Below are 26133 nucleotides of genomic sequence, written 5' to 3' on the forward strand. Positions count from 1 at the left end.
ATGTCTTGGGTAAGAGAATTGGCAGGAGGCAGTGATTGAAGCTTTTGCAGAAATATCATTAGACCTATCATAAAAATGTGCATAAAATTGTTTACTAAAAATAGTCTGGTGGGGAATATGGATGGTTTTATCATGAGATCCTGAAACTGAGTATTAATCAAGGCAAGCAGAAAAGTCACATGAATTCTGCAAAGCCTGACCGTGGGTGATAGCATATAAAATCAGGGTTCTGAGAGCAATATCACAGTCAACCACACCCTACTTCATGATAAAAGCAGGAGCACTACAGTGACCTGTTGAAGAAGCTAAGGCAAACTCTACAGCTACAGTGACATGCACTGATTCAGTATATAAGAGAAGTATCAGTGTGGGGAGAAAGAAGTACCAAGGAGACTTAAGAGTGCTTACCAAGTGTGCTACGGAGGTTACACACTCAGCCACTGGTACCACAATGCTTCTGGTATCCCTGGAGAGTACAGAGATGCATTCTTTTTTGGTAGGGTTACCGTATTTTAAGTTCCCAAAAAGAGGCCACTTCCGGAGGAGGGGGAGCGGGAGGGAGGGAGGAAGGGGGAGCTGGAACGGGGTACAGTAGGGGGTAGTAGAGGGGGTACATGTGGCGGGGGTATTCACTGGAGGTGGGGGGCACTGTCACTCTCTGTCACAGTGACAGGGCAGTTGGCGCAAGCCCAGGACGCAGCGACAGCCATCAGTCAGTGCCTCCCCTGTGGTACCCCCTCCCCAGGGATGGGAACCGGGGCCTGAGTGGGTGAGATCTGGCAGCTGTGGCTGCAGGGGAATGGACCAATCAGATGCAGGGAAGGGACCAATCAGGAAGCAGACCAATTGGGGCTCTTTCTGAGCTGCAGCTTGTCTATTCTGCAAACCACCCCCCCAGACATTTCCTGTTATTTGAAAAATCCGCCTGGACAGAGAAAAGAGGCTCAGAAGAGAGGCAATGTCTGGGAAAACCCAGATATATTGTAACCTTATTTTTTGGGAGTGTAGTAGCAAATTGGAATGAATAGTGGCTCAGCATGAAAGAAAACTGAGCACACAGCAGCCTTAAATTTGCCTGGCAGAAGCTCTTCAGTTTTCTGCCTTTCTGCTCTCGTCCTGATGACATACTCTCCAGACCTCCACCGGCATTGATGCTGCATGTTGAATCAGCCCTCCCCTGTTATAAACATGAAGAAGCTCAGCTGGGGCAGAATAACCTTTCTGTAGGACAGTGGGAGCCTCAGAAGGAGAGGATGAAATGTTTAATTTTATGCACACACCACTGAGAAAACTTTGCCTAGTCACATGCCTTCGCCAGCCCTGGGAATAAAGCCGGAGCACCTCTGTAGTTTTCCATTTTGCTTACTAAGCTGCTTGCCCTGATGGATTTGCTTCTGCCTCTAACAGAAAAAGGCTCACAGAAATAGCATGGCTGCACATACATTATTGAATATTTCAGACATTTATTAATAGATAAGCATGTTGCAGTTCTCGTCAGTACTTTCTGTCACAGTGCATTAGAATGGATGGGTTGCAGAGGGATTTGTTCTTTGCAGAACTCTGTGTGTTTGTAAAATGGGGAATGCACATTAGGGTGTATGTCTACATAGATATGTATAATATATGTATACACATGCACATACAGTCTAAATGCTGTTTTTATTCCCCGCCTTGCTCAAGGGTTAAAAGGGCAAATCTGTTAGTGAAACACTCAAACATAAGCCTTCTGTCTTTAGATACACTCTTTGCTACTCAGCAGCAGCAGAGCTCATCAAGCCATTGCTGTCCCAGCTGCAGCAGTCTCCTGTTTGAAACAATCTAGGGCACTGATGGAGAATAAGAATAGAGAGAGAAAAAGATACCATTGAGCAGGGAAGCTTTCCAGGAATGAAGGCCTAAAAATAAACAATGGTGTGTACTCCTGGGAGGTTATTGGCCATCCCTTAATGAAGTCTTTGAAACGCTCAGGCTTGTGGCAAACCATGTTATAAGTTATTTGACGCTGTGAGAGAAAAGCATTTAAAACTGCATTCATGTTTGGTCAACAGTGACTAAATGTGGCAGAGTCAGGGAATGTGATTGCAGAGCGGTACTCTCCACGTAAGCATGCATTGCTTAACGGCACAATCTTCTTACCTGCATAAGAATCACACGCTCCTGATCCAGCCCCCTTGAATTGCACGTAGTGTTATTCCAGTTAAGTCAATATCAGGTAAATGCATAACTCAGGTATCTGCACAACAATAGACATCCAAATGTTTTATCTGTCCAGATAACTGAACACTAAATGCTGATGAGTTTTTGGCTGCCCATTAGTTTTCCCCCTCTAAACAGCTGTTGTTACCGAAACAGCTGTTGTTACACTGTCAGACAGCAAAATGTCCGGAGTCACTTAGAAAATGTGGTTGCAACATAAAAAGTGTCACTGTATTGGCAAGAAGCAAGTACAATACATGAATAGCCTGATGGTGGTCTTGTGGATGAGTAAGATGTTGTCACGGATATTTTTAGTAAAAGTCACGGGCAATCAAGAAAAATTTGCAGAAGCCCGTGATCTGGCGGTGACTTTTACTAAAAATATCGATGACAAAATGGGAAGCTGCAGGGTCCCTATGCCACTGGCAGTGGCTGGGCAGCTGCGGAGGCCCCAGCTTGGAGCTCTGGGGCTCCACCACCCCTTGGGGCTCGGAGCTCCGGATCCTCTGCCACCTGTGGCTTGGAGCTGTGGGGCCCCCTGCCGCTTGCAGCAGCTGGGAGCTCCAGAGTACCCTCCGCTGCCTGCGGTGGCTCGGAGTTCTGCTGCCTCAGGTACTGGGGGTTCCCTGCAGCTCCTGGCTGCCGTGAGAACTATGCAGCTCCCCACCGCCGCCGGCTGAAATCATGGAGGTTTCTAGAAGTCATGGATTCCACAATTTCTGCAACCTCCATGACTAAGTTGAAGCCTTCTGGATGAGGCACTGGATTTGGACTCAGGAGATCTGGGTGCTGTTCTCAGTTCTGTTACAGACTTCCTCTCCAGGCCTCTGTTCCCCATCTATTGAGTGGAAGTCATACAACTTCCCTATCTCACCAGGGTGTTTTGAAGATAAAGTCATTAATAATTGTGAGCCATTCAGTTACTATGGTGATGAGGCCATATACAAGTACCTAGGTAGAAATTATGGCTCTCCTTACACAGGTATGTTATAGAGGGGAGAGAGCACTTGGACTCCTCTACGTCCTGCCATGGACAGACATAAGCTGCCTGCGTGCCTGGCAGAAAGAGACTATTCTAGCTGTGTTAAGGCATGTTGTGGGATGTGCAGCAAGGCATGGCTTTTGCTGCTCAGCCTTTATCCTCCCCTGAACTGGGAGCCTGTAGTATTTCCATCCCCAAAGCATTAAAATAAATCATGATCCAGGCCCCCCAGAATCATGAGATTGGCTTAAAAATCTCACGCTCTTAAAATTAATAAATTGTAGGTTCTTTTGACTTCTCTTTTCTGAGCCTTTAGGGTTCACATTTTCAAGATTTCTTTGCTACAATGAGCGTTAGAAACATACTTTCTTTTTATGTGAAAGCTGATTTCTCACATAATCACATGACTCAAAGAGCTGGGGCTTTAAGACCCATGTTACAATCATGAAATTGACAACCTTGAGCCTTTCAAGAGCCTCCTGACTCCTGCGCAGTCTTCTGCTCCTCAGCAGAGTGCAGCCTTACAAAAAAATATAACAGAGATCTAGGATTAGCAGAGGAAATATTTTCCCTGAAAAATGTCACCAAAATCCCCTCCCCCAATTGTTCATCAGAAATTCAAAAAAATTTCTGATCAGCTCTCTTCCGTACTTTAAAGCTAGTCTCTCTCTGTTTTTGTGAGGTATGCGATCAGTACATACTAGTGAATATTTCTGCCAGACCTAGGAAAGTATTCGTAAGTTATGACTGGAGCTGGTTGTGAATAAATTGTTGACATTCCTTTTGGGGAACTGATTTTGTATGAACCGGTTCTGATTTCTGCACAAGGTTTTGTTTATTTGCAAGTATCTGCTCTATAAGTTTGGCCAGTTTTCAGCCTAAAGGGTGTTCATGAACTGTTGACTTCAACTATTTAGTTTATTATTCACTATTCGTTATTCTTGGAATGTGAGTAGTCATTTAAATCACATGGTATCATTTGTGCATCTCAGGTGGATGATTGAAACATCTCAGTAACAGTGCTGAAGAGTGAATAACCTTGTTTGCCAAGAACAGCCATTCCTCAAATGTTCATGCAAATAAAAAAAGCCCTTTACATAAACATTTGTGAATCATGAATAAAAAGGAGCCCTGCTCAGGACTAATGTCTTGGGAAATCTTCAGAGGTATGCATAAGGAAGAACTAGCAAACTCTAGAAGGCCACTGGAAGATATCATCATTATCATCATGGCAAATCCCAAAAGAACATAAATTCCTTCCAGATTGAGTGCCACCTGGATCAATCTTTGGACAGGTCTTTAAGGCTGGCTGGATGTTCAGTCTGTGTCCATCATCGGTGATCTTATTACACCACCAAAGCTTTTAGCATCCCCATGATTGCCAGCCATGTAGCAGCATTCCTTATTTCACAGCTCCCAGCAGCTCTTCTGTCTCATGGCTGCTTCTTTCTCTGGGTTGCTGCCATGTATTGGGTAAAGCTGGGCAGCCGTCCTTGTGCCAGGAGGAAGGAGAGCAGCAGCTGCAGAAAAGGTTGTCATGAAAGATCAGAAATTGCTAATACGTTACACACAATGTGAGGCATGTACAGAAGACAAGAGATTGTACATTTTGCAGCATTGTAGGCTTCGCCCCCCTGAATATAACAGCAAAGACACAAGTACTTAAGGGAAAAATCATTTGAGACATTCAGGGCTATAAATAAAATTCACATCAGACTGAGCACTTGCCTCAGTGAAACATTTATGCACTAATATGCATGATGAATTTGAATGTGTTCCCAGATTATCTTGTATTTGAGAGGGACTGGCCCTTCTCAGAATTAATTTTCTGCATTTCTTACAATACTCTGTATATAAACTTTACACACAGTAACTTACCATTGACCCATGCAGCAGGCGTGGAAGAGTTTGATCAAACAGGAGCTGCTGCTAATGATCCTCACTAGCTGCAGACAGATGTATGCTAAACTGAGTCAATATATAGCCTTGTTGTTACATTGAACTGAACAGGAAATATGCTGCCTTTATTAACTGAAAAGGACTTGAAACAATACACTTGTTAAAATGAAAGGGCAGCTTCTCTTGAATACGGGGCAGCAGCAATGGAGAAAAAGGACCTCTCAACCACAACCCCATGCATCTGATTATTGTGGACTTCCAGAGCACCTGGCCACCATACACAGTACTATAGTGAAAAGTAGTTTTTGGCCTGGCACTTTTTGGTGCAGCCGCTACTCTCTCTCCATTCTTTCTGGCTTCTTAAAAATGACTGGCAGATTTGAGAGACATTATCATTAGAGCCACTCAGAAGAGGAGCTCTGCTCCAGACTGTAGAATAGGCTTACTCATTAGTCTGATCCTTTTCTACTTTTCCTTCTAGAATGTATATACTTTAGGAAGGAATCAGCAGTCTCCTTGGTTTTGTTTCTGTTGTGCAGCGGTTCATTGCGTTACTGCTCTGAGCTTTCAAATCCTTAGCATATAGGCTCTCCCCCTCACTCTGCAAAAATCCCCTCCTGGGTCTGCCCTTTTTCACATCTTGCAACAAATACAGTAATGCCTTCTCTCTGAACCAGAAAGCGTGTGACATTATTTTCCTGATACCCAATGATAATTATAATTCTCACCACCACCACCAAAAAGAAAAAAAAAAACCCTAGAAAGTTAAGAAACTGAAGGAGCTGAGGGGAGGGGGATGGCAAGTGAGAGAGTCGGGGGAACCCCCTGGATCTATCAAAATAAATAGAGCAGAAAACTTTCTTGCTTGGCCTTTCTGTCGTTATTATTAGAACAAACACGCTTGAGTGCACAAAGTTGTACTACCTTCAAGCATCCATACACAGCCACATTATGATTTTGAAAACCAAAAGGAGGAGGGATGATGGAAGTGAGTGGAGAGGGGAAGAGACGGGCCTATGAATGCTAAATGTGATCAACTCTGGTTACACCTCCATTTAGAAAACTGCAAAATCTGCTCAGGAGAATAGTCATTAGTGTGTGTCTGTTTGACTCAGATTGACATGAAACTAACCAATGTTACATAACCCGTATCTAATGGGGGTCTTATTTTTTTCATCCCACAAGAGATAAAACAATTGAGTGATTCATGGGTGAAATAAATGTGATAGTTTGTATGATCTTCTTTTGTAGGGTGATCAGACAGCAAGTGTGAAAAATCGGGACGGGGGTGGGGGGCAATAGGTGCCTGTATAAGTCAAAGCCCCAAATATTGTGGCTGTCCCTATAAAACAAGGACATCTGGTTACCCTACTCTTTTGTCAAGGCAAAAAAAAATTCTGTGTGTGGTGACAGAAATTGTATATTTCATACATCTATACTGGATTTTTTCAGCCTACTTTGATGGTCAGAAGTTAATAAAGGGTTCTGGTTTTACAGCTGATGTATTACTTTTATTTATTTATTATCTATAATACAGTAGTGCCTAGAGGCTAGTGCTAGGCATTGTACAAACACAGTTCCTGCCCTGAACAGCTCACACTCTAAAGAGATAAGACAAAAGAAGGGGTGAGAGAAAAATATGATTACCCCCATTTTACAGCTGGAGAACTGAGGCACAGGGATAATGGATGACTAACCCAAGCGTCTACATCCAGTATGGGGCAGAGAGGAGAATGGAACCAAGGTTTCTTCAGTCCCAGCCCAGTGTTCTTTAACCACAAAATCGTTCTCCCCCTGTTTCTTTAGTTGTTTATTTTAGTGCAGACAATAGGTTCAGCTCTGGGCACAAAATGAAACCGTCGCTGCCTCAAAGAGCTCACAGCAAAAGGCCCCAGTTCTGCAGTTGCACCCGCTAGCTTGGACGTGAAGCCTTTGTACACAGCTCCCAGTCAAGGTGTCAGCCAGTGGACGTAAGGGTCTGTGCTAACAGATGTGATTGCAGGACCAGAGCCTAAAAGATCAACAAACAAACAAACAAAAAAGCCTAAAAGAGGAGAGGAGATGTACTGGGAAACCCTGGAACTTTTTAATGATATTAAATCATTTCTGTGGGCATTGTGCAAAAAGCTATGACTTATTTGTACTAGTGGGCTAGATCCTCAGCTGGACTAAATCACAATGGCTCCCGTGGAACTAGTGAAGATACATTGATTTACACTAGCTGAGGATGTGGTCCAGTATGTTTTAAGCTTCTCAGCATCATATCCTTTGAGAATGAACCATATGTTTATTCTTTAATGTAGTACTGTATTTAGCTCGCGTAGGTTTACCTGATAGAGAGTAATTAGTGTGGAAGGGGTAGCAGGGTAGGGAGAGAATGCAGCCAGTTTACATGTAAAATACCATGAATGCCTGTAGCACTGCATAGTTAATACATAACACAATTGCACTAAACATTTTTATTTTAAAACCTTTATGGAACACATTCAACCAAACCCTGCTCATCTTACTGCTATACAATTGCCACCGAAGCCCAGGGGAGTTCTGCATGAGTGAAGATTTGCAAGATCTGTCGCATTGTAGTGAAATATACATGAACATTTTATTAGTAGGTAAAACTCTCCATTTCTTTAGGGCCACCACACAAAGTTACATGAGCTGGAGTCCAGGCAACTCTTCTGGGGATGGGAAGGGGTTGCTTGTGTCTGACATTTTATTCGTATCTCCAGTCATACAGTCTGTGATAATGAACATCGCCAATTCCCAGTGCTATAAAGAATGTTTACCACAATTATGATTGCCAACATGTATACGTTTTTCCCCATGGATAATTCGGCAAATAAGCCTGGAGTGGTGAATAGGGTGATGGACTGGGTTTCAAGAGACCTGACTCCAATTCCTATCTGAGTCACAGACTTGCTACGCGACCTGGAGGAAGTCACTTAATCTGCCCCATGTCTCAGTTCCCTGTCTGTAAAATGGGGGTAAGGCTTCCCTACCTCAAAGGGGTAAAATCCATTAGTCATTGTGAGCGGTTCCAATTCTTCAGTGATGAGAGCCATACAAGTAGATAGATAGACCAGCCACCAAGGGTTGCATATGCATTCTGGTGATAGTTGTTGTTTATAATATTCATAATGGAATAAGTATAGCTTCAAAACTAATACTTAAAGGCAACTCACTACCCCCAGAACATCTATCAGCACCAGGTTCATTCTCAGCCCCATGTAGTGTATTGCATTGGGATGTTGCAATACACAGTGGCAATTTGTCACAAGGAGGCAACACTGCAAAAAACACTGGAAACCATGGGGAGTCTTGCTTTGTAAAGATGCATATTAAATCAGTGATGGGAGAACTCCACAATGCTCAGACTTTAGGATTAGTTCAGCTAAGTATCCTGCAGCTTGGGCATTTGCTTGGACCTCAAGAGTGCTCCCACCATGCCCTGCAACCCTCCCCATAACTAACGCCCCTGCTCAAAGGTTTTGGGTGACCTTTGTCATCACTGGGGGAGTTTAGGTAGCCTGCCAACTCCCTCCATTATGTTTGTCCAGGCTGGCTCTAGGTTTTCTTCCCTTGCAGCTTCTTTCCCTTTTCTCTCCCTCTCCTGTGGTTCTCCCTTTCCAATACTTGCCTCTGGGATTTGCCCTTCCTCTCTCCATACAGAAAAAAACAACCACATACTTTCAATCTGAATGATTATTTTTATTATGATTATTTATTTTATTTAGAGTATGAGAACGGCGCCTCTCATGTCTTCATGAGACATAGCTCTTCTTCTGCTCACTCTCCTTCCTCTCCAACAACCTCACCAAACAAAACTGCATCTTAAAAATATCAAATAATAAAAAAAAAAAAAAAAAAACTAAAAAATAAAAAAATTTTTTTCACCTTCCTTCTCCTCTCTCCCCCATTCCTATTCCATGTTTCCCCCTTTCTTCCTGTCTTTTTCTCTTCGTACTGTGGTATGCCTAGTCTCTATTATATTATATTTTTTATTTATTAAGTGTCTAGGAAGAAGTGAACAGAAGAACTTCATTGTGCAACTTGTGTGTAAACTTATAGGTAAGACTTATAGTACTCCCCAAAGAACTTAACTCTAAAATACAATAGAAAAGGGTTAGACAAGGAAGGGAGAAAGACAGAAGATACAAGCATGGATGTGGGATGAGATTTTGTAAAAATTCTCTCACCTTTAGGGGAGGACTTTAGCTGCTGCTTTTGGGGACTGGACTGGGACTGAGGCAGCCTGTGGTGCTAGCTATCTCCTCCTCTTCCCAGCTCGTCTTGTCTCTCCTCCAGATGGTAGGAGCTAGGAAGCAGAGCAATGGCAAGGATGAATACCCCCAAAAAAAAAAATAATAAATATCTGGGACATCCAGAAGAATGAAAAAAAATGAAAATGTGTTAACCTTGTTAACCTGTTCTTCTTACTCATCAAATTCATGTCTTTTATGTCTTTTTTATTACCTGTAGTAAGCTGTGTGGGCAGAATGATAAGAAGCCAATAGCTTTCACTGTCTGCAGATATCAGTTTCCCACATGTATTCGTTGTTACTACTGGGGAGGAGTATCACTTGGTATTGAACTTCAACCTTGTCAACAGTGTGGGTGGGAGAACCACTAAGCACAAATGCAGATGGTCAAGAGCCAAACTGAGCCCAGTCCTTTGGGGAGGCCAGGTCTCTCTTTCTGCCACCATGTGAGACAGACATTTTGAGGTGTCCCTAAGTTTGAGCAGGAGGAGCTTAAAGAACTTTCGACACTGCTAGCTGATCAGTCCCCCCGTGAATGCTATCACTGAACAACTGAATGAATGACTGGATTTCTTTCCTACACATGCTGTTTTGGGGAATGGCTTCCGTCTCAAGAACTATGGAGTGATGACCTGGTGAGACTGACCGCAACGGGGTCACTGAACTGAATCATTTGCCAGAGAGTGCTGTGTATCACTGTTCTTTTTGAAAAAGACCAGGGGAGAGGAGGAAAGGGCTTTGATGCGTTTATAATTACGAGTACTGTCTGGTTCTGACCTGACTCTGAGACCCACTGCTAGGAGGACTTCATGGCTCCATATTTGTGTAGTGAGAACCTCCTTGACCCCCCTGTACACGCACACACCCTGCATAGTGTTGAGAGTACTGTGACTTTTACCCTGTGACCAGAGTCGTTACTATGACTCCTTCATTTTATGGGAGAAACCTGAGATCATTGAGTAACTGCTAAAGAGAAATAATCAGAAAGTCTGGAACTTATGCAGGCAATTAGTGTTGGAGCTTATAAAAAAACAGAAAAGAGACAGGGATGTAAAAAAATATATATTTTACTTTTTTATACAAGCTGTTGAATGTAGTGATACAAATCTGCTCTGTTTGGCCACCGCAGAACTGCAGAATTCCTGTTGTCTGTCTTATTTATTTTGTCCCTTGTAAAACTAGTGACTGAATACACTAAAGGTAAACTTGCCTCTCCTGGGCCCACATGAAATTCTGTCTTTCCTTAATTTGTAGCTGGTTCATGCAACTTTCAGAGGAAGTCCTTTGAGATTTATGGGCAGAGCAATTGAAGTTTTTAGTCCCTCAAGAGTCAATGCCTATTAAAAAGTACCTTTTCTGAAAGGTAGCATTTGAATTTGCTTAGCGGGCTCATCCGGTAGTTTCAGTCTTCATGAAGTGAGCTAACAACCAGTGTTGTAAGATAGTGAGGATACAGAATGTTATAGTGAGACAGCATAGTCTAGTAATTAGAGTGGGCGATTGAGAGCTAACTGGTGGGTTCTGTTCTCCACTCTGCCATTGGTTCAGTAGGTGACCTTCAGCACATTACTTGACCTCATTGTGCCTCGGTTTTGCCATTTGAAAGTGGAGATGATAATGATTAAGGCTATGTTTTAGTCTCGGGTATTTTTAGTAAAAGTCAACAAAAATTCACAGCCTGTGATCTGTCCATGACTTGTATTATATACCCCTGACTAAATCTTGGGGAGGAGGGGCGTGCCATGGGTGCTCTGGGGGGGCAGCGTGGCTGCTCAGAGGATGGCCTGCAGGGATGCCGGTGCTGGGGGGGGGGCGGGTGTCAGCATGCGGCCCAGGACCCTTGCTGGTGCTGGGGGGTAGTCTGTAGAAGAATAGTGGTCCCTATCACCAGATAGGAGGAGACATGGTGTGACTCCTTCAGCACCCCTTTCTGGCAGTAACTTACCTTCCAAGTATAGTGCCTAGCTTACTATTTCAGATAAACTGCATGTAATAGTGGGTAAATGTCCTATTCTCTTGTTTTTGATTCTATAGCTGTGTCTAACCTGGATGCAGAGAGTAAACTGAGTGTGTACTACCGAGCACCTTGGCATCAGCAAAGAAATATTTTCCACCCCTCAACCAGACCGCCCTGTGTGGAGGAGCTGCACCACCACGCCAAACAGAACCTGCGAGCCTTGCGTAGAGGTAACCACTTCCACAGTCCTCTCTCACTTTACCCACACTATGGGTCTGATCCAGAACCCACTGAAGTCAATGGAAAGACTCTCAATCACTAAGCTTTGGATGAAACCTTTAGTGAATAAAGATGAAAAAAACAGGAAGCCATGCTAAGCAGGGTTTGCCCCTTGTTTTGCTTCTTTATTATTATGTATTTTATTTTTTAAAAGTTTTCTTTCTGCTTTTTTTTTTAACCTTACAAATATTAGGATTGTCACATCTGTCTTCCATGTTTTTTTCTGGAGGATTTATTGGGCATGGTAGAGCTGTCTACTGTGATCTCTCACTCTTAAACTGAATGGATAGAAGTGTTGAATTTTAACAAAGACATCTTTTCTCCCAAGTGTTAAATGGTCACAAAATAGACAAAGAAAAAAAAAACTCTGAGGTTTTTATAAACAGCCCGACTAAAATTTTCTTTTCTTCCCAATTGTTCAGCATTAAGTGTCTTGGGTTTTTTTATGTCATGTTTCTGGTTATGACAAAGTCTTCCAGGGTCAATAATACTTGAAGGCTATTACAGAGAAGCAAAATGTCTGATTTGCATCAGTCTTCACTGCAGAGGATATGAGGGAGATTCCCAAATCTGAGCCATTCTTTTTAGCTGACAAATATGAGGAACTGTCCCAAACTGAGGTATCAGTAGAGGAGTTTTTGGAACAAATTGATAAATTAAACAGTAATAAATCACCAGGACTAGATGGTATTCTAGGGAACACAAATGTGAAATTGCAGAACTACCTACTGTAGTATGTAATGTATCACTTAAATCAGCCTTTGTACCAGATGAATGGCAGATAGCTAATGTGAGGCTGATTTTATAAAAGGCTTCAGAGGCAAGCCTGGCAATTCAAGGCCAGTAAACCTAACTTAAGTACCAAGCAAATTGGTTGAAACTATAGTAAATAATAAAATTATCAGATACATAAATGAATATATGTTGGCAAAGAATCACCACAGCTTTTGTAAAGGGAAATCATGCTGCATGAATCTATTAGACTTCTTTGAGGGTGTCAATAAACATGTGGACAAGAGTGATCCAATTCAGATAGTTACTTGGACTTTCAGAAAGCCTTTGACAAGGTTCCACACCAAGGGCTCTTAAGCAAAGTAAGCTGTCATGGGATAAGAGAGAAGGTCCTTTCGTGGTTCAGTAACTGGTTAAAAGACAGGAAACAAAGGGTAGGAATAAATGGTCAATTTCCACAATGAAAAAGGTATAGCAGGGTCTCCCAAAGATCTGTTCTGAGACCAGTGCTGTTCAACATATTCATAAATGATCTGGAAAAGGGGGTAAACAGTGAGGTGGCAAAGTTTGCAGATAATACTAAGTTACTCAAATAGTTAAGTCCAAAGCTGACTGTGAAGAATTAGACATAGATCTCACAAAACTGGGTGACTGGGCAACAAAATGGGAGACGAAATTCAGTGTTCATAAATGCAAAGTAGTTCACATTGGAAAACATAATCCCAACTATACATATAAAGTGATGGGTTCTAATTTAGCTGTTACCACTCAAGAAAGAGATCTTGGAACCATCATGGATAGTTCTCTGAAAACATCTGCTCAGTTTGCAGCAGCAGTCAAGATAGCTAACAGAATGTTCGGAACTATTAGAAAAAGGCTAGATAATAAGACAGAAAATATTATAATGCCACTATATAAATCCAAGGTACGCCCACACCTTGAATACTGAGTGCAGTTCTGATTACTCCCATCCAAAAAAAAAATTAGAATTGAAAAAGGTACAGAGAATGGCAACAAGTGATTTGGGGTATGGAACAGCTTCCAGGCAAGGGGAGATTAAAAAGACTGCTTAGAAAAGAGACAACTAAGGGGGAATGTGACATAGGTCCATAAAATCATAAATGGTGCAGAGAAAGTGAATAGGAAATGTTTACCCCTTCACGTAACACAAGAACCAGAGGTCATCCAGTGAAATTAATAGGCAGCAGGTTTAAAACAAACATAAAGAAGTACATCTTCTCACAACGCACAGTCAACCTGTGGAACTCATTCCCAGAGGATGTTGTGAAGGCCAAAATATGAGTGGGTTCAAAAAGAATTAGATAAGTTCATGGAGGATAGGTCTATCAATGTCTGTTAGCCAAGATCGTCCAGGACACAACCCCATGCTCTGAGTGTCCCTAAACCTCTGACTGCCAGAAGCTGGGACTGGATGACAGGATGGAACACTCAGTAAATTGCAGTGTTTTGTTCCTTCCCTCTGAAGCATCTTGGCACCAGCCACTGTAAGAGGACAGGACACTGGGCTAGATGGACCATTGTTCTGACCCAGTATGGATGTTCTTATATAATATCTAATATAAAAAACAAGCAGAAGAAACAGTTACCTTTTTTGTGAAAGTCACCTTTAAAGTGTTCAGTAGCAGCCTTTCTTAGGTGAAGTAGATTTGCATCATTATAAATAATTATCTTAGTCATTTGTTGTTGTTGTTGTTTATGATAATAATTGATCAAATTTGTGAACCTCATATTAACTGGATAAAATGTTACAATTAATTAACACATTTTGACCTCTCTGCAGGTTTTAACTCTGCAGCTAACTGTGGGTGCAGTATGTCTTAATAGTACTGCAAAGAGCCATAAAAAGGAATTACAATCATAGTAGCACTAAAATTAGAATGGAATTTTGGTGTTTCCTTGGACAATCAGCAGAGCTAGTGTCCTAGCATCAGGATAATCTGCTTCCGCCATCTTGTGGACAGGAGAAATTCTGACAACCAAAGCATAAAGGCAGTGGAGAGAAATGGGTACTGGTGTTAAATAACAAATTGTGCTTTGGCAATGTACTATCTTCAGTATTTAATATTAACTCTGCAGCATTAGCAGTTTGTCATACATTGTTATATTTTATTTTCTATGTATTTTTTTTATTGTAAAATGCAATTATACTCTGAAAAACACACCTAAAAGCAGCATTTCCTACTTTATACCTCCTATATCAAATTTGGATTATTTACAAGTAAAAAGATATTTTTAACTGCCACTTCTTCAAACTCAATGTTAGATCAGAAAAACAAGTTATGTTCTCCTTGCCTCAGTCATCGAATGCCAGTGACAAAGCCTGTTCTGTTGGTACATAGCTGACAGTGTTGTTGAGAATGCATTTGGTGAAAAAGAATCTAGCTTGCGTTTCCATTGGTTCTGCATGCTAACAGGAATGGAACTATTGCTACCTTGGCATCAAGAACAGAAGGAGGTAAAAGACACAACCATTCCCCTGTCTCACACGGATTCCCAGAAGATTTTGAAGAAGCTTGAGTTTGGGCATGGATTGATGCTGGAGAGACTTCAATACTAGAGCTTTCTAGGCAATGAAAGACTCCGTAGAGCTTGAAATTTTCTTGGAACTGAGAGACACTAGTATAGCCGGAGCCTTGAAGACAGACACCTCAGTTCTGGGACAAGTCTTTGCCTCAGCATCTGCCTCCCTGGTGTCAGTCAGAACCTGATGCAGCTGTGAAACAAATCCTAGCTTGGAATGTTCCTTCTTATTTCTCCTCACTGAACCTGTTGATACTCTATTATACCTCTTAATGTTTCTAGGCAAAAGAAGCTCCCGTTGGAAGTCAGGCCTTGGGTCCAAAGCATCTCTGCATTGGCCTCACTACCATTTGGGATATAATTTAAGTCCCATTCTGGGAGACCTCAGGCTCATTAGCCTCTGATGTAGTGTCTTTTAGGAGAGTAAACCTTCCAATGGCCTATGGCCTCAGTGGATACTCCTCCATCTTGGACATTTGTGCCATGGCAGGGTCAATGATGAATCCACCTTATCCTTACAGTACACATATTACTTAGCTTATGGAAGCCTTTCAGAATTGCATTCAGTCTTCAGAGGGGACGATAACTGCACTTTATCTTCCATGGATTGCCTACTGATCTTTTTCTCTTTTGATTTTGGTTGTATTTAAGACAAAAACAAATTACAGATAGGAAATTTTCAGATTTTTGGGCAGTGACAATAAATCATGTGTTTTTTCCAGTTATTTAAAATTCTTGAACTTTGAGCCTCCGGCTCTCAGTTTTGCTCTGTTTTGTCTTAACTTTGTGTAAGAGATGGAAATAAATCTTCATGTTTATGGGCAATTTCTCTCTTTGCCAATGGGGAGATCATTTTCAACAACCATTATCTGGATTTTAATTATGTTTCTAGGGGAGCAGTCTCCTGCTGTGATCTGCATTATGGGGTCTGGATGTGTGGGAGTGACCCAGAAGTATAAAAATCATAGAAATGTAGGACTGGAAGAGACCTCGGTAGGTCATCTAGTCAAGTCCCCTGCACTGAGGCAGAACTTAAATCTAGACTATCCCTGACAGGTGATTATCTAACCTGTTCTTAAAAACTTCCCAGGAGGGAGATTCCACAACCTCCCTAGGTAATTAGTTCTAGTGCTTCACTACCCTTATAGTGTGGAAGTTTTTCTAATGTCTAACCTAAATCTCCCTTGCTGCAATTTAAGCCCAGTACTTCTTGTCCTGTGCTTAGTGGTTAAGGAGAACTATTTATCACCTTCTTCTTTATAACAACCTTCTACATACTTGAAGACTGTTATCATGTCCCCACTCAGTCTTCTCTTCTTCAGACTAAAACCCAGTTTTTTCAATCTGTCTTCGTAGATCATATTTTCTAGACCTTTAATCATGTTTTGTGTTCTCCACTGGACTTTCTCTAAATTTGTCCACATCTTTCCCAAACTGTGGTGCCCAGAACTAGACACAATACTCCGGGTAAGGCCTTATCAGTGCTGAATAGAGTGGAAAAATTACTTCTCATGTCTTGCTTACAACACCCCTGTTAATACATCCCAGAATGATGTTTGCTTTTTGTGAAACGGTATTACTTTGTTGGCTCATATTTTAGTTTAGCCCCCACATCCTTTTCTGCAGTATTTCTTCTTAGGCAGTCATTTCCCATTATGTATTTGTGCAAGCAATTATTCCTTCCTAAGTGGAAGGAATGTTGCATTTGTCCTTATTGAATTTCATCCTGTTTACTTCAAACCATTTCTCCAGTTTGTCAAGATCATTTTGAATTCTGATCATGTCCTCCAAAGTGCTTGCAACCCCTCCCAGATTGGTATCTTCTGCAAACTTTATAAATGTGCTCTCTATGCCATTATCTAAACCTTTTATGAAGATATTGAATAGAACCAGACCCAGGACAGATCTTTTAGTTGGTATTTGAGTTGCTAATGTTCCAAAGACTATATGATCTATTTTGTTTAAAGATTAAACGAGCCAAGTCTGGGTTTTAGTTTTGTAAAACCTCATCAGTCAAAAAGATTTGGGTACTTTGCCTTGGAAGGGGATTTTAATGGGGTATGTGGGGAGCTTTGTACACATTTAGTAACAATTACATGTATAGCAACCCTGTGTCCTTACTTTCTGACTCTTTGTCTACCAACTCTTTTGTTTCCTCCACTGTTGTAGCTCTCACTTGCTGTACCATTAGAATGCAAGCTCCTTGGGGAAAATACTATATCTTCATCTGTTTTTGGAAAGCACCATTCATGGTTTGGGTGCTACTGCAGAAATAATAATAATGAGGAAGAAGACCAGCCTGAATCTTTGCTAGAAGATTAAACTTAATTATTTATATCTGTTTAAATCTCAATAAAGAGATTTTTGTTTACTGCATCAATCAGAAAAACTGACTTCTAGTTTCTCCGTTCTCAAAACAGAACAACGAAACCGGGGTGATAACAGAGAGCAGAAAGTCCCAGGGCCCATCTCTGTGGTGGTTCCCCCATTTCCCTCCTTCCCTGCAATCTACAGTCAGAAGAGGAAAGAGATAAAGGACCGGCACTTGCTAACAGTAAGCTTTTCATGCACACTAAAGCTATAACTTATATATTATTATTGGACCTAATAATGATGTTGTTCATTGTGACCTTCATCATCATGCTTAATAATTCCCCTATGGATTTGTGTGGTTACAATACAATTGACATTGGTCTCTGCCTGATCAGTAACAAAACACAGGCTGGTTTCCAGTAAAGATATTGTGAGTTACATTTTGAACATTCCATTAGGAGACAGATGGGCACTTGAGATTTTATCCTCCTATACACGTGCTACAATATCTTCAGCTGTCATTCTTAACTAAGGCCTGGTCTACACTGGGGGCGGGGGGTGTCAATGTAAGATACGCAACTTCAGCTACGGGAATGCCATAGCTGAAGTCGAAGTGTCTTATTCCGACTTACCTCCCGTCCTCACGCCGCGGGATCGGCGTCCGCGGCTCCCCCGTCAACTCTGCTACCGCCGCTCGCTCCGATGGAGTTCCGGAGTCGACGGGGAGCACGTTCGGGGATCGATATATCGCGTCTAGATGAGACACGATATATCAATCCCCGATAAATCGATCGCTACCCGCCTATAGGGCGGGTAGTCTGGACATACTCTAATGCCTGAGCAAGGTGTAATACTTCCAAGAGGAAACTTAGTGTTGTATTTTGAGTCCTGGAAGTACCATTGCCAAGAACCAGGAATTCTAGCATTTCAAATAATGGTATGTAAAGATACTGGTTTACTACCAAGGTACCTGCAGTTACACACATGCCTACAGAGTACTCATCCATCTCTAGTCACAACTTTTATTGCTAATGGACTCTGCTCTGCCACAGTACAGTACTTTACATTCAGATATTTTATTGTACCATTGACTTATGTGAGTATTGTGACTAGCTCAAGAGCCAACAAGTAAAAATGGTAGTGCAGTCAATGAAGTTGCATTGATTAACACCACCTGAAGATCTGACCCAATGTGTGTGTACTGACTAGCCCTGGGCACAAATTTGAAATTAAATTACTGATCTCACAGATCTACCATTGTAAAAGGAATTAGTCTCACCAATATTTTGAGAACTTCACTGTGAGTAAAATTCTCCCCGTGTTAAGGACCAGTGCAAATCCCACTTAGGCACCCAAAATCAAGCTTATTGGGACTTAAATAATGCATACATCTTATGCTGGCATCAGCACAGGGATGAATTTCACCCTGTTTGTATATGTACAGAATATGCAACTGGGCACCTAGACATATGGCTGTGCCTGAATAAGTGGGTAGCTAGGTATTGTATAGTCACATACTTAATTTAGCAATAAAATATATACAAATGTAGTACAAAAGTGTAGTAATGGGAAAGGGATCTGAGGGTAATGCACACTTCCAGCCAGTGGTGAGCTCCTGGTGCAGTGTTCAAATCTGCAGCCAGTTCCAATGAAGTGTTTTGTTTCTTTTCGGAAAACACAAATTGCATTATAAGGTATGGATTAGTTCTGTTTATTTTATTTTTTAACTAAATGGATGTTTTCGATGGCTAATTTCAAGGAGGCCCCATGGCACAGGTGAGTCTTAAGGAGGCACTTGAACAAGGATGGGGGCCTTGTGAATCATTTAAGAAAAGACATTCTGGGATTAGAGGCAGCGTAGAAGAAAGGGGAGAAGACGTTTGCAGGAGAAATAGGTGAAAGGTGATATCATAGGCAGAGCAGAGAAGACAAAAGGGTCAATGAGAGGCAAGGAAGAAAGGTGTCCAAGATGATGCCAGGTTATGGGTCTGAACTGGTTCAATGTAATAATTTGGAAGTATATGGAATAAAAGTTTCCTTAACTAGCATCAGATGAGGGAAAAAACTTGCCTTTGAAAGTGTATGCTGTGTGGTGAAATGACTGGATCATAGCTGTGTTTGGAAAGTGACTAGTAGATTTAGACACTACTTTCATATATGTAATACAAAATAATAATTAATAATGAGCAACAACCTGAGCTCTGTACTTGCAGAAATTAAGCCATGTTAACTGCAGATGTCTGACACCTTTTTCCCTGTAAGAAAGAGTCAAGCCTTGTGTGCATCTTGATTGGGTTTTTTTGGAAACTGCCCAGGCTCAACGTTCCCCCAAGCAGGAGCAAGCAAAAATTACTAGAGCACTTATTCCTACTGGCCTCTAGTTAGCTGGCAGTGTCTTGTTTTACTAATTCAAATCCAGGGTGCTCCAAAGTGCTGATTAGAGCACTCCGCATTCATGGGGGAGTTGTAAAAGGAGAGGATGTGGCAAGGTGGTATAGAGTGGGCATGAACATAGATACTGCTTGGCAAACACTGTTGGAGTAGCTCTTACAAATCTTCAGTCAAACAGTGGAGGACTAATTGAATTTGTCAGTCCTCCCACCCCCCAATGTAATGGCATCATTATTAAAGAAAGTTGAAAATACTGTCAGTGATCAGATGCAAGTCTTGTCTCTGAAGAAGTGATCACACAAGTCTTGCATCTGAATATAAACGCCTGTTCCTCTGTTAATATAAGGTGCCACAGGATTCTTTGTTGCTTTTACAGATCCAGACTAACACGGCTACCCCTCTGATACTTGAGTCAGAGGTGAGATTTTCCTTTTCAGTGTGTTACATCTGCTGCAATAGGCTTGTTGACTTCTCTGAATTTCTAAATGCGTCTGGGAACTGATCGATAATGTTTGGCGTATTTATTATGCCAATTACTGGTTGCATTGACTGACCATTAATTAAGTAACAAAATATTAGGGCTGAAACCCACCAGAATTTTCATACATGGAACAGTGGCATGTTCTGTATTTCCCTTTCTTTGCCTTCAAGGAACATGCTCGTGAAAGAAAAACTAGCTCACGCCAACAAAAAGCCATTTTCAGTGCATCTTTAAGGCTGAAAATCCAAGCAATTGGGAATGAGGAAATTCCAAAAGTTACAGGCCAAACTTTTCAAACTTGGGTACATTAACATTCAGCAAGTGGCCTGATTTTCAGAGGTGATGACTACCTACAGCTCCTGTGGATTCAATGGGAGCTGCAGCGGTTCTGTACTACTGCAAAACAGCCTATTTACTTAGGTGCCTAACTTTAGGCACCCAAGTTTGAGCATTTTGGACACAACTTTAATGTTTTAAAGTTCAAGTTGTTGTCTTGGCTTTGTAAAACATGCATTTGGTAGAGAATAGATAGAACAACCAATAATAAATTAAGTATTACATTTGATGAGGAAAAAAACTAGAAAACACAACATAATGTAGGATTATCAAACTTGTTAGGTGTCCAGGGCATGATGTGTCCAAAATTCAGCTTGTCTTACCTTTCCACCCAAGCAGAAGTCCAAGTACCACTCATTTTGCCCTTTTGCCTATGAAGAAAACTCAAATCAATTTGGGTAAGACGCAGACTTGACAGAACAAGGGGATTATTCCTCAGACATGTTCCCATGACAACCCCGCATGTAACACCTCCTACTACAGCCATTGAAAACTGAGATGCTGTGTCATTGTGACTGCAATTACGACTTTTGTTTCACATTCTTCAATCTTTTCTTCTTTTTTTCTGGTGCCCCACTCAGTCTAGTGAAGCGTGAAGCTCCAAAAGTTCAGAATTTGAGTCCAGAACCTTGTGATTCTGCAGAATTGGTCTGGAAACCTCAGAAGAACCAGTTTTCTCACAGAGCTCTGGCCGTTCAACTTCAGGACATAAATACTTTTCAGAAATGGGGGAAACACTTTCACATTTTGAAATACATACTGACATATACGCAAAGTTCAGTTTAAGCTTGACTGTAAATACAGTCTGGGCAGAGATTCAAGAGACTTCTGTTTTCTGAATTTGCTTTCCCCATCCTTTAGACAAGACCTCATCTGGAACAAGTAAGGAATGGAAATGACCCATCAGGTTATTTAGTCCATCTCCCTGCCATTTCAGAATATTCTCTGTGGTATGTTCTCCAGTGCTTTGTATATGCCAGTTTTAAATGATTCAAAGGGAAACTCAAGTCAAACACACCAAATTTCACAGTTTTGTGTTGAAGCCATGTGAAACCTCAAGGAAATACTAATGGGCTGAAGGATTTTAATTAATCACGCTGTGCACTTCCTGTGCACAAACGGCACCTACCATTCTTCATGGAAAAGCTATCCGTACTATTGAATCTGTGGATTGAATATGTAAAGCGATAGATAAACACTAAGTGTGGTACATAGTCCGATGTTATAGGATTATTATTATTATATGCCTTCTTCTGTTAGAACACCATGTGTGGTATGACTTCTGTCAGAAAACAAATCTTATTTTTGTATTTACCTTGTCAAAACACTGAAGCATTCCGTTAATCATTAAAGGATTGTCAACATTTTAACGGATCACACTTGTAATGTTCCAAACTAAAATAAACACCCACAAGCAGATAAAACAAAACTTGTGGAAAGTAAAACATATGGAGATGTAAATTCTGAGAGTAGGCAGGCGTCTTATGTGTCTTGTGTCTTATAGCAATAAAATGGGGGGAAATAGCATAGTAAGAACTATTTTTTTATTTTCTCTACCAGTATTGCCTGACTACATGAAAAAGATACTGTGCAGTTACAGAATATTAATCTCTAAATATAGTGCACAACCCTTTGTTCAAACCGTTGGAAATACACTGATCTTTTACTAGCACTTCTTTTCCTCTTCCCAACAGTGTTAATTATTCTATCAATGAAATCAGTACTTTTGCCTCGGCTACATAAGACAAACAAATGATTTGTTCTGGTCTCTTAAAATTCTGTTATGGGGGAGAATAACATTATTTAGCACTTACACAGTGCTTTACAATTCCAAAGCTCTCTACAAAAGTGGTTTCATTCCTCCTTGCCATTTGCCTATGAAGTAGAGAAGAAGGAGTCTCTTCATTTTACAAATGGGGAAGCTGACACAAGGAGGTTAAGTGATTCACCCAGTGCCACTTGAAAAAGTCAGTGTTAGAGACAGAATTAGCACTCGAGAGATCCTGGTTTCAGCTCTGCTTTCAAACCACTAGTTCCCATTTCTCCTACTGCTTATTTTCCCAATATATAGATTTTTGTTTTCATATTTAAAAGTTATGGAGGCTTATTATTGAAGAGTTCTATATTCATTTTGGGTGAAGTAGGCCCAGACAAGTCCTATCCCATTTAAGTGGTGTTTGGGCTACGTGCTGACCCTCTGCACTGGGGTGAATTTCAGCTTTTTCAATTTTATTATAAGATCATCCAGAAAGGAAGTTTCCAGCCTGCCCTCTCCAGTGGTACAGAAATCAGGGCTATAAACAATGCTTAATCCTCTTGTTTGCCTTTTTGTTAGTTCTTGCTCTTAGGGGGGTCAACAATAATGTTTTTGGAATTATAAACTGTGGCGTTGGTCACATTACTGTTAAAACTTTGTCAGCACGTCCTCTCCTTGCAGGGGTTTGGGAATCAGCCATCCAGATTTCCTGCAGGCTAACATTTAGCATATACAATTTCAATACATTTTTGAACTAATTTTGAGGGGGGAAATCAGTTTAGCCATTTCTAAATTAAACAAACATGCAGGGAATAAAAACTTCCCGCTCTTGGAAACTTTTCTGCACTCACTAAACAGCTTTGACTAGAGGAACACAAGTGAGTTGTTTGCTCTTGGTTCTATATTTCTCCTTTAACCTTTTTGCTATGGGTTCCATATCCTCTGTGCAGTCACTCCCTGTGAAATGCCAACAGTTCCTGGAATACCGTCACTTCAGATGAGGTGTGCTAAGGCGACATGGGCATTGCTTGTTCACAAGCCTTGCCTTACTACTTGTAAACCATAAATGACATTGGAGCCCAAAACTCCTGGGAGGAGAAAAGGGAATCAAGTAGTGAAAAGGGGGAGGGATAGCTCAGTGGTTTGAGCATTGGCCTGCTAAACCCAGGGTTGTGAGTTCAGATCCCCAAGGGGCAAAAATCAGTACTTGGCCCTGCTAGTGGGGGAGGTTTAGGTTGGATATTAGGAAAAACTTTTTCACTCTGAGAGTAGTGAAGCACTGGAATGGGTTACCTAGGGAGGTGGTGGAATCTCCATCCTTAGAGGTTTGTAAGGTCAGGCTTGACAAAGCCCTGGCTGGGATGATTTAGTTGGGGTTGGTCCTGCTTTGAGCAGGGGGTTGGACTAGATGACCTCCTGAGGTCCCTTCCAACCCTGATATTCTATGATTCGCCACTCTCTATGGACCAGCTGCATTTCCTCCTCCTCATCCCATTGCTGGAGCAGGAAATTGAGTTGGCCTATGAATTGCCAAGCTGGCAAGGGCCCAACTGCAGGTGGCCTTCATAGTCACTTGCATTGATTAGTCTTAAGGTTTGCATCACCTGGTATGTTCTACTTACTGCCCAGAAGTGTTTAACGTCAGAGATGCTGAAAATAGGAGATGTATCTGTGCAATTAAGATTTTTGCATGGATAGCCTGATACTTCAAAGACTTGGCACATTAACAATTACACTCATGAAAAGAGTTGCATTGAAGATCCTGGGATCTCTCATAAAAGTAATGCTAGTCACATGTGTCAGTGTTTGCAGCAGAAGTCCCTAAGTAATTAATTACACACTAGACTGGAATGGCTTCAGAAGAATTTTTCTAGTCCTGTGCAGAAAAATGCCTTTAAAAATACTGAATTTGTATTTAACAGATCGACTGTTGCCATCGCTGTTTGTCAACAACACAAATAAAATGCACTATGAAAAACAGCCTACAGGCAAAATTATCTGACAGACCAGAATGGCCTGGGGTGTTTAGTATGATTTCATGACTAATTACATATTTCCCAAGCCAGTTAGAGCTGGTCTTTTGAGTTTGAGAGATTTTTTTAAAAACAAACCAACCCCCAACCCTCCAGATATGACCTATTTAAATAATGACATTTTGTTCTTGCTTTACATTATCCTACTTTTATTTTTCCCCACAACAGAGTGAGGTGAGGACAGGTTGTCAGGCATACCCTCATCAGCCTTTGACTTTTGAAGCTTTTGTTGTTGTTTGTCACAATTGCACTCTAATTACTTTATTCAAAGACTATAAAATTGAAATGTAGGAAGGTTCATCTGTGGTTAGGTACTGAGCAGCAACTTGGGAGATCTCAGTTCAATAACCAGTCCTGCAACAGACTTCCTGTATGATCTTGGGAAAGTCAGTTAGTATTTTTCCATTGACTTCATTGCATTTGGATCAGGCCCATAATCTCTCTCTGCCTCAGATCTCCTTTTGTAAAACTGGGATATACTTTACTTTCTTCTTCCCTTTGGCTTGTCTATTGAGAATGTAAGCTCTTAGGGGCTGGGACCATCTGTTACTCTGGCTGTTTAATACAGCGGGATGCACTTCTCAATTGGGTCTTCTAAGTGCTAGCGTAATACAGATACGTAATAATAGCAATAACTATAATAATAAAATAATTGTATGAAGGCATATACCAACTGCTCAAGATACAGAGATTCACCCACATCTGTAGGAGGAGAATGGTGAAATCAGCACAAACTTAATTTACTTGTAGATTAAATTGCAACTTTATAATGTTGATATTGAGAAGACAAAAGAAAGAAAAAAACAGGGTTTAAATGAAGGCTGTGCAGTGATTGTATTGCATTTGGTTCTTTGTGTTCAATGGAGACATCCCACATGCTGTACATGGTATCATGAAATTCAGTTAAACCAACATTTTCAAACGTGGCTTCTGATTTCGGGTGCCCATTTTGAGACATGGTTGTCCAGATTTTCAGAGAAGCTGAGCACCTGCAGTTCCAATTGACTTCAAATGGATTTATAGGTGCCCAGCATATCTGAATATCAGGTGTAAGGGGTCTTAAGGTGGGCAGCCCAAAATGACGGCTCCCTAAATCAGTAGTCACATCTTAACATTTTATCATTAGAGTTCATCTTGCAAAGTGCTCAGCACCTGGCAGGATTGGGCCTATAATTTGTCATAGGAAGTAGCATCTGAAAAAGACAGTGCCTGATCTGATTCAGTCTGGAAAGGAGAGGGAAGTTAATGATGCTAAAAGATGCCAGTTTGACAGCCTTGTCTGAAAATCTGTATTTACCCACAGCACAGATAATGCTGTTATGCTTTGTTGGCATTTTATGGCTACTTTCAGCATTGGAGCAGAGTTTCTTAATTTTTTTAATCCACTTAAGGATTTTCAAAAAAAAAAGAGAAGTAATTCTTTGAAAGTAATTCAGGCATTATGCAGTCTGCATTGAGTAGCAAAGCATTATTAAAGATTAAAAAAAAAGAATCCCTATCAGTCATTTGATTTTAGCCTCTTTCCCACTGTCCCACACAGGATTTCATTTTCTAGGCTTCAACTGCATGTTGCCTTCTGAGAATGCTTGTATTATAACAGGAGTAGCAAAACCTACTATTAGACTAAACCAGTTTTTGTTACTGTGGTACCTGGAAAATCATTATTACCGTATCCCACTTCTTGGGGGGAGGGGGGTGTATTTTGAAAGGGATCCCTCTCCACTCCTTAGCCAATAAAAACTATTGTAGATACTGGTAGAGAGTTTGGTGGAACATAAATGGCCCATTTGGAGATATTGTGGCCTTTGAGAGGAGCTAGGGAGCAGGAAGACCATACCAGTAGCAGCTCCCTAGGACAGAAACAGTAATCCTGGGAACACTGGGCTAGTGCAGACACCACTCACTGTTTTATAGGCTACAACATGTGCTCCCCTCTAATTGAGGCCATCTTCTCTGCCTAATTTGTGGCCAGAGCCCC

The 26133-nt window shown here is 41.2% G+C and overlaps 1 protein-coding gene across 5 annotated transcripts in view; it reads left to right on the forward strand.

Moving 5' to 3' along the window:
* The window catches only part of NHS (NHS actin remodeling regulator), a 336445-nt gene that overhangs the window by 289604 nt on the left and 20708 nt on the right, over positions 1–26133 (forward strand). For all 5 annotated transcript variants that reach the window (XM_039504360.1, XM_039504349.1, XM_039504370.1 and 2 more), the window contains exons 2-3: positions 11371–11523; positions 17266–17399. In XM_039504360.1, coding sequence (XP_039360294.1) covers positions 11371–11523; positions 17266–17399 — 287 coding nt within the window. The remainder of the gene's footprint in view (positions 1–11370; positions 11524–17265; positions 17400–26133) is intronic.

This window comes from Mauremys reevesii, linkage group 1, assembly GCF_016161935.1.
Source record: "Mauremys reevesii isolate NIE-2019 linkage group 1, ASM1616193v1, whole genome shotgun sequence".
Lineage (NCBI taxonomy): Eukaryota > Metazoa > Chordata > Testudines > Geoemydidae > Mauremys > Mauremys reevesii.